The sequence below is a fragment of the Crocodylus porosus genome, unplaced genomic scaffold (assembly GCF_001723895.1).
Source record: "Crocodylus porosus isolate Cpor-Errol unplaced genomic scaffold, CroPor_comp1, whole genome shotgun sequence".
Lineage (NCBI taxonomy): Eukaryota > Metazoa > Chordata > Crocodylia > Crocodylidae > Crocodylus > Crocodylus porosus.
Window position 1 is genome coordinate 489,761 of NW_017728914.1, and position 9,002 is coordinate 498,762.

The 9,002-nt window shown below is 61.5% G+C and overlaps 1 protein-coding gene across 1 annotated transcript; it reads right to left on the reverse strand.

Moving 5' to 3' along the window:
- Nucleotides 1-769: 769 nt before the first annotated feature.
- On the reverse strand, nt 770-8,141 carry LOC109309891 (protocadherin-10-like). The gene is made up of 4 exons (XM_019534768.1): nt 5,643-8,141; nt 2,695-2,753; nt 2,496-2,584; nt 770-2,166 (listed from the first exon to the last, which is right to left on the reverse strand). The coding sequence occupies exons 1-4, from the start codon at nt 8,139-8,141 to the stop codon at nt 1,919-1,921; spliced, it is 2,895 nt and encodes a 964-aa protein (XP_019390313.1). The 3' UTR covers nt 770-1,918.
- Nucleotides 8,142-9,002: the final 861 nt, after the last annotated feature.

Sequence of the window (9,002 nt, forward strand, 5' to 3'; positions counted from 1 at the left end):
GCATTTATTTAGTTTATTTATTAGTACCTTACCTTAGAGGTACTAATTTTAATGCACATTAGGAAAAGTGCATTAATGCACATGTAGACACACCCTCTGATCACATGTTAAACACCTTAAGTTATGTTGGTTGGCTAAAAAGACTTCTGTTTGACCTGTCAGCACATCTAGGACAGGGATGGACTGTGGGCATGTGCTAATCACCCCCATGTAGAGGCGAGTTCTGCCAATGCTGACTATGAATCACAAGAGCCAGTTGGGCCCTACCAAGGCTTGTTTTTCTTTGAGGCCCATATAACACTTCCCACAGGAGAAAAACCACCAAGAGTAGACTGAAGGGAAAGAAACCCCACTGAGAACTATCCAAACCATCCCCAGTGAGTCTCCTACTGGTGGAAAGAGGAGCAGAACTTGTCCCCACGAGCACATGCTTTGTAGAAGGCCAGTGCCAGCCATGCAGGAGTCCTGGGCCTGGACCATGCCGACCACCCCAGAGAGGGTCACTGCTACCCTGGCAATTCAATTCAGTTAAGTTACCAGCAGGGTTCAAATTACACTTTGACTCTTGGGCGGGTCTGAAGAAAAAGAGAGCTTCCCAACACATACCCTAATAAAATCGGAGGACCCCCCCCCCAGTTATGATTTTCAAATCTTACAGGGGACTGTCCTCTTGTGGGGGGCTCAGCCCCCCACGGGCTCCGCCGTAATTCGGACCCTCATCACCAGGGCCTCTCTTGGCCACACTCTCCCCTGGGACCCCTGAGGGAGTCTGATCAGTAGAGAGTCCGTAGCCTCAGGCTGTGCACCCTGACCCGATTTGCTAATCTCTCCCTTGGCTACCCAGTCTCCATACCCATCAAGAGCACAGTCCCAAAGCTCAGGGAAGGAAGCCAGACGCCAAGGGGTGCTGCTGTTATGTGCGGGGAGGGAGTCTGCACTAGCCCTGGGGCTCTCTCTTTAAGAACTTGTGTCAGACCTGGGACACGTTCAGATATATTTTATTTTTTAAAAATAAAAGCCTGCCACACCCAAGGCGCGTGCCCCTGCTCCTCTGAGCGTGAACGTAAACCCCGCACCTTGCAATATTCGGCATCTCCTCGCTTTCGCCGATGAAGCCAGAAGCAGTGGGCTGAAGTCGGAGCGCCCTGCGCTTCGTTCAACCCCAGAAAGATCGTGGAGAGGCAGGTCCAAGAAGGTTTATTCGGGATTCTCCCCCTCCCCCGCCCCCAAAAAGGGCGCTGGCCACTGGGCTCTGGGCTCCCTTTCCTCTACTCCGGGAATCTCGCTGTCCTCTTGATGTTAATTAGCATTGCGTGTCGCAGCTATTTCAGTGCGCTGAACAGTCAGAAATATACACGGGCGCTGGATACATTCACAGAGCCTAATGAGCAAAGGAAATAGCGCGTTCACAAAATGGAGCTTGCTAAAGGCTTCTCGAAGTGTGCAAGATATGCCGGGGAGGCTGCTCCACTTGCAGCCCCAAAAGTCCCCCTGCTGAGGTGTTCTGTATGACACAAGGCAAATCGTCCATTTCATCTGACACACTAAACTGCCACGAACCCACTAATACACAGACCAGCTACCGCCCTCCAGAAAGAGAGGGAGAGAAGCCTAATAGCCCCTCCCCGGAGGGGGAGCGGGGGGGCGGTCGTTTTCAGCCTTTTCGCAGTCCAGGCCCTACAAATCCCTGCCCGCCTTCTCTGCCTAGTTGCGGTCCAGAGACTGCATTTGGCGAGTTACAATAGCAGGCGCCTTGGCTGCGGGCAATGTCTTAGCATCACTGTGCAGTTTGCACCGCAGGGCAAGCCGCGCCTTGCTTCGTAGTAGTGCTGCAGGCTTTAAAAAGCGAGAGAGCCTGTGGCAGGCTCGCCAGCACCATGGACAGAGCTGGCCCCGGCCCGCGGCCCGGTCACATCCATCACTTGAGGTCATTGTTGATCATCACGTTGTCGTGTATGTCGCAATACGTGCTCATTTTCTTTCTCTTCCCAAAAGTGGAGAAGCTGCTCTTGTCCTCCTGGTCCAAAAAAAGGGGCCCCTCCTTGTTGCCCACCATAGTCGGGGTCCCTGGGATGTAAACGTTGTGCTGATAGTCCAGGGGCGGGTAAAGCGGGCCGTATCTGGGGGCCCAGACGCTGGTGGCGGCCCCCGAGGCCTTCTGGAAATCTAGAGAAAGCAAAGTTATGTGAGGCGCCCCGGCCCCGGAGCGACCGAGCCGCGGCGCCCAGTGCCTACATGGCCCTTGGTGTTTGAAGGCCCCTCTCCCTAGCAAGAGGAGTCTCCACGGGCCCGAGCATTAACACCGCTGTCCCCGCTGCCCATGGAGGTGCTGAGGCTTGGATCCTCTCAGATTGTCATGCGGGATTAAGCATTTACCAAGCCGATGAAGCATGCAAGGCTCCTGCCATCCCCCTAGCCCGATCCAGGCCCCAGCGAGCCGGGAGCCGCGAGGTTTTATGCCAGGATCGCGATGATCTGGGGTCCTCAATACTCACCAAAGACTGGGCTGACCAGTGTGCGCAGTCTGTCGGGCTCCTTCTGGACTCCCCTCCGGATCCCTCCTACGTCTTCCAAACTCTGCGAACTACACAGAGCAGCGAATCACCTGCGGAGCCTGGCCAGGCCCCTGGAGGTCCGACCAGAAACAGCCCCCTCCCCGCCCCCTTCCCATTTTACATCCTGTCCCCTCGGTACCTTTTCAGGGCTGCAAGTTGGGTTTTTGGAGGCAGCCAGTCTGTATTGGGTTGTTTGATCTGTAAAACACAGGAACGACATGAGCATTAGGCAGTGAAATTCCCACCCTCGTCGCGCGTGGGTTGGGTGAGCACATCCCCTCTCGAGGGGAAGCCACCTTCGGCTCAGATATTCACTTCAGCTTTACATCAGTGTTTCTTAAAGAGGGCTGAGTGCTTAGCTGAAGGGACTTGAACAAATGAGGTTAGATCCATTTGGTGTGAGGGATGGGCTAAACTGACTCGGAGCGAGCGGATGAACTCGTGTCTGCTTTTCTGTGGGGCTGAGAAGTCGCTGAGGACTCAGGTCCCACATAACAGACCAGAAGAGATGGATATAGGCGCACGCTGTGGCAAGCAGTGGGAAATGATCGCTGGAGCAGAAGTTCGCGGGACGTCCGGGCTCCGGGTGCTGGACTTCAGCGAACCCGTGAGCAATCCGGGGGCCCAGCCTCTAGCACAAAATCACACGCGCAGCCCGCGCGGGCACAGGCAGGACAGTGCTGCCCCCTGGTGCCCGGAACTGACCCTTCTCCCCGGGGAAGGGTAGTTCCCTCTCCCACTGAAGCTGGAGCTGGCAGTCAGCCCGCAGCTGGAGCCGCTGCTTCCGATTACAGGATGTAATTGCTGTGCTCCCCGCAAAGCGGGGACGCCGCCGGCTGGCAGGATTTCTGCGGCTGCAGCACTGACAAAGAACCAGCCTTCTGTCCCGGTGCCAACGGAGAAGCAACAAGCCGGCTGCTCCCAGGAAGCCATTGAAACCCATCTCCTCATGCCGGAGCCCACGGCAGTGTCTCCCTGTGAATAAGATGCTGGTTTTAGTAAATCCACCTGTGTTTCTAATCCGCCTCCTTCAAGCCACAAGGGGCGAAGGGGGCAGACAGAGACACCGCCCTTCGCGGGGGCATTCATTCTTCTTTCCCAGTTACGCTCCCCCTCGGCCTTGGCCGGCTGACTTTTTAATCTCGGTGCCAGTCGCTGGATTGTGAAATGGAAGTTCTATTGGCGGCGGCTTCCCTGAAACAGCCCGTTACCTCCTCTCTGCTGGCCCTGAGCCGGCCCGCCTGGGCGCCCACGGGGCTCAGAGCCAGCTTCCGGAGCCGGGCAGGGCACTGCTGCCCCTCGCCAGTTTCCAGGGGTAAAAACTTAGAGCTGGCGACCTTTGCGAGGGCAGGTCTGCCAGGTGGCCGCGGGCGGGGCGACGGGAGGCAGGAGAACAAGGAGATCTGTTGACTCAGGGTCTATCTCCGGCCGATCCCCTCCCCAGCTGGTTACAAAATGGGCCCGATCCCCCTCTCGCGGCAGGCGGGGAAGCGCGCTGTAGTAGCGGGCGAGGGGGACGGGCAGCAGGCCAGTTATTCCGGCAGCAGGAGGCCCGTTGCACCACGAGGGGCTCTGCCGACACCTGGCAACCCTCACAAAGCGCTTCACTGCCACAACCAGAGCTTGGCCCTCCGCAGAGCACGCAGGCAGTGCCCCACGCTCCAAGGATCCGTGCGCCCAGCCGCCCAGTGCCGCTCACATGGGGCCTGGCCCCATTTCACAGACAGTGATACTGAGGCAGGCACAAACGGAAATCTAAGCCTGACCAGCCTCGTATCTTCCCACAGCCCCCGCTTTCTCGTGAGTCCGCCCCACCCTCGGTTTAATTTCCAACCAAGTCCCTATCTGCACATCTGGCTCCAGTCCTTGAGATTTCTTTTAAATGTCCCCTTTTTAAAATGTCCTTCCCAACGCAGGGACTTCGCCTGGTGTCTCATTCATGTCGGCCAAGGCGGAGAGGTGTGGAAATCAGCAGTGTACACCGTGTCACTAGGGGGAGTTTAGAACTGACTGGAGGAAAAATCGCATTAACATATTAGACAACCATGTCCAATGATCCAAAGAAAAATGTAAAGAGAAAACCTGTCTCCGGAATGTCTTGTGCTGACGTTGAAAGGATATTTTGTTAAAAGGAAAATATCTGTAAGTGGATTAAACTCCGCCGGCCCGCCGCGCCCTTAATCGCGTTACTGGGGGGAGAGTATTTCATCTACCAAATTAGACGTCCCTCATTTAAATACCTAACAAATGTTGACATCAGAATCTCTGGAAATCGCGTTTTTCTCCCCGAGCGCGGCGGCCTCGACTTTTGCACCATCTAGTGATCGGTTCACGGGAATGTCGGGCATTTGTCTTCTACAAAGTGCTTTTCCCCTTCCCTGACAATAGCTCAGCATTCATTTTAATAGATGCCAGAAGGAAAGTAGTGTCCTTAGGAAATGGGATAATGGCAACAACAGCAGCAACCATCTCGGTTAGAAAGACAAAGAGGAGCCTCTGAAAGAACCAAACAAGACGTCAGGCTTTGGCGGGGAGGAGCGCTAAGCCAGATACCGCGGCAGGACACATGAGCCGCTTCTCTGCCCGCCATCGCTCAGAGGACTCAAACCCTCTCCTGCTCCCTCCCCTCCCAGCCACGATGGCGATTTATATGTAAGAATCAGAGACAACCCTCATCCGGCCGGGGAAAGCTCTGAGCCGAGCCTTCCTCTAGCACAGGGCAGCGGCTGCCTTTTAATCGGCCTTAGCTGGATGCATGAGCTGGACGAAGGAGACGAAAAGCCCCGCGGGTCACCGGAGCGTCGAAGCAACTGGCGCTGCCTGTACGGCGCGGGGGTGAGAGCCGGAGGCCAGAGAGCTCCGAGGGGAGGCCGCCCTGCGCTCTGCTGCGCCTCCGCGGCCGGCTCTGCGGCACCTCCTGGACCAGGGAGATCCTGGCCTCCTTGGCCGCGCCTTTTCCCCTCTTTCAGGCTTGGTGGGAGCCGGGCGCGCCTCGTGCGCTCCCGCCTCTCGGCTGCTGCGAGAGCCTGAGCATCTCTTTGCTGGGAGCGGGGGTCGGGCCTGCCCCGCACCGCGGGCCGGCGTTACCTGGCTGGCGGCATTAAGCGCGTTCTTGGCCGCCCGCTGCTTCCGCGCCGGGAGGCGCTCGGGGCCCGGCTCGTTGTTGCGGGCGGGCCGTGGGCTGCAGGGCTTGAGGAACATGAAGTCGCTCTTGGCGGACTCGGGGCTGAGGCAGACCTTGTAGCAGTAGCCGGGCGGGCCGCTGCCCCCGTCGTCCCGGCAGCTGCCCGGCGCCTTGCAGCCGGCGGAGGCCCGCGGGGCAGCGTCGGACGGGGCGCGGCGCAGGCAGCAGCAGCTGCAGGAGGGCGGCGCGCAGCCGGAGCCCCGCAGGGATCGGCGGCCCTTGCGGCACTTGACGGCCGCGAGCACGAGGGTGGCCACCAGGAAGGTGCAGGACACGGAGCCCAGGGACACGATGAGGTAGAGGGTGAGCGCGGGGGTCGCGGCCTCGGGGCCGAGGCTCAGCTCGCGGAGGTCGCCCAGGGTCTCGGGCACCCGCTCCACCACTGACAGCAGCAGCGACACGGAGGCCGAGAGCGGCGGCTGCCCGTTGTCCCGCACCAGGACGAGCAGGCGCTGGCGGGGGGCGTCCCGGTCCAGGAAGGCACGGGCGGTGCGGAGCTCCCCAGTGTACAGCGCCACGCTGAAGAGCCCCGGGTCCGTGGCCTGGAGCAGCTGGTAGGACAGGCGCGAGTTCTGCCCCGCGTCCGCGTCCACCGCCGACACCCGGGCCACCAGGTAGCCCGGCTCGGCCGCGCGCGGCACCAGCTCGGTGGCCACGGAGCCGTTGCGGGGCAGGGGCGAGACGATGACCGGCGCGTTGTCGTTCTGATCCAGCACGAAGACGGTGACGGTGACGTTGGCGCTGAGCGGCGGGAAGCCGGCGTCCTGCGCCCGCACCTGCACCTGGAAGCTGCGGATCTGCTCGTAGTCGAGCGAGCGCAGCGCGTACATGTGCCCGCTGTCCGAGTTGATGGACACGTAGGTGGCCACGGGCATACCCTGGATGCGGCCCTCGGCCAGGGAGTAGGACAGGTAGGCGTTGTGCTGGCAGTCGGGGTCGCGGGCGCTGACGGAGCAGATGGAGGCGCCCGGCGCGTTGTTCTCCAGCACGTAGACGCTGTAGGAGGGCTGCAGGAAGCGCGGCGCGTTGTCGTTGACGTCGGACACCTGGACCGTCAGCGTCTTCCTGGTGAGCAGCGCGGGCGAGCCGCCGTCCCGCGCCGTGATGCTGATGTTGTACTCGGCCACGGCCTCGCGGTCCAGCGGCTCCGCCGTCACCAGCGCGTAGTAGTTGCGGAAGGAGGCCTGGAGATGGAAGGGCACGTCGGGGGACAGCTCGCAGCTCACCAGCCCGTTGGCGCCCGAGTCGCGGTCCAGGACGCTGATGACGGCGATCACGGTGCCCGGCGGCGCGTCCTCCAGCACGGGCGCCGACACCGACGTGAGGCTCACCTCGGGCGCGTTGTCGTTGACGTCCAGGAGGCGCACGAGCACGCGGCAGTGCACGGCCACGGCCGCCGGGCCGCGGTCCTTGGCCTGCACGTACAGCTCGTGCAGGATGGCGCGCTCGTAGTCCAGCGGCGCCTTGAGGCGCACCCGCCCGCTGCGCGGCTCCACGCTGAACAGCTCCCGCACGCGCGGCGGCGCGTGGCCGCTGAACGAGTACTCGATCTCGCCGTTCGTGCCCTCGTCCCGGTCCGTGGCGTTGAGCTGGATGACCAGCGTGCCCGCAGGCGCGCTCTCGGGCAGGCTCACGCCGTACGACGCCTGGTCGAAGGCGGGCACGTTGTCGTTGGCGTCCAGCACCGTGACCACCACCCGCGCCGTGCCCGTGCGCTCCGGGACGCCGCCGTCCAGGGCCGTGAGCAGCACCCGGTGCGAGCGCTGCTGCTCGCGATCCAGGGCTCTCTCCAGCACCAGCTCCGCGAACTTGCTGCCGTCGCTGCGCGACTGCACCTCGAGCGAGAAGAAGCTGTTGGGGCTGAGCTGGTAGGTGCGCAGGGAGTTGGTGCCCACGTCGGGGTCCTGCGCGCTCTCCAGCGGGAAGCGGGCGCCAGGCAGCGCCGACTCGGTCACCTCCACCACGTACTCCTGCCAGGGGAAGGCGGGCGCGTTGTCGTTGATGTCCAGCACCTCCACCTCGACGCGGTACAGCTCCAGCGGGCCCTCGATCACCAGCTGCAGGTGCAGGAGGCAGGCCCCGCCGGCCTCGCACACCTCCTCGCGGTCGATCTTCTCGTTGACGAAGAGGATCCCGTTCTCCAGGTTCACCTCCAGGTGCTGCCTCGCGCCAGCCCGGGACACGATGCGGAACCGCCGCGCCGACAGCTCGGCCACGTCTAGCCCCAGGTCCTCGGCGAGGTTGGCCACGAAGGCGCCGTGCTCCAGTTCCTCGGGGACCGAGTAGCACAGCTGGGCGGCCGCGGGGGCCGGGGCTGGGGCCAAGCGGCAGCTCAGCAGGAGCAACAGCAACTGCCGGCTGCAGAGCCAGCCCCTGCCCCTGCCCCAGACACCGGTGCCCATGGCGCCGAGCCCCGGCTCCGGCAGCGCCTACGGGCGCGGGGCTCCCCCGGGGCGCGGGTGGGAGCCCGGCTCCGGGAGCGCGGCCGAGGCTGCCGCTGCCGCTGCCGCTGCCCTACTTGTGTTTGTTTAAGACTTCGACTTGCCAATACTTTGGGGCTCGGAGCGAGCCGCGGAGGGAGGACCCTCCCCGCATTCAGCACCGCATTGGTGGACAGAGGAGTGGAGAGCCGGAGCCGTGATGATTGCCGGAATGGTTAACCCTTGCCTGCCTGAGGGCGGGGGGAGAGCAGCGAGAGGGAGGGGGAGCCAGAGAGGAAGGCAGGAAGGAAGAGCGAGCGATGTGCTAATTCCAGTGCCCGGGAGGATGCAATCATTTCCATACGGTAAAAGGTCAGGTGCGTCCCAGCGCCGCGGGGGCTCGGCGCGGAGCAGCGTGCCCGGCGTTGCCCTCTGGCCGGGCAGCCGTTAGTTACTCCACGACACGGTCCGTGCCCCAAAGCGGATGAACTCGGGGCGCAAGATTTGCCCACAGCTGTTCGCTCCATCAACAGGACAGATTAAAGAGTCCCCAACACACCGGGAGCCAAATCCTCCGTATGAATATCCTGACATCAGGCTCCGCGCATGGATTTAACCTTTAACAGATGGTTAAGCTCCTCCAGAACTGATTACATTTTATTGGACACCGTTTTCCGTGTAATGCTGCGGTTTTTAATTACCAGAGAAGGGGATTACAGCCCAGACAGCCGGATAAAGGCTGATTCCATCAGGGCTGGGGACATGGAGACCGCCCCCCCCCCCCACGCGCGTACACACACCCTGTCCCAACTTCCAGCCCACGCGATGCCCAAGGTGTCTCTA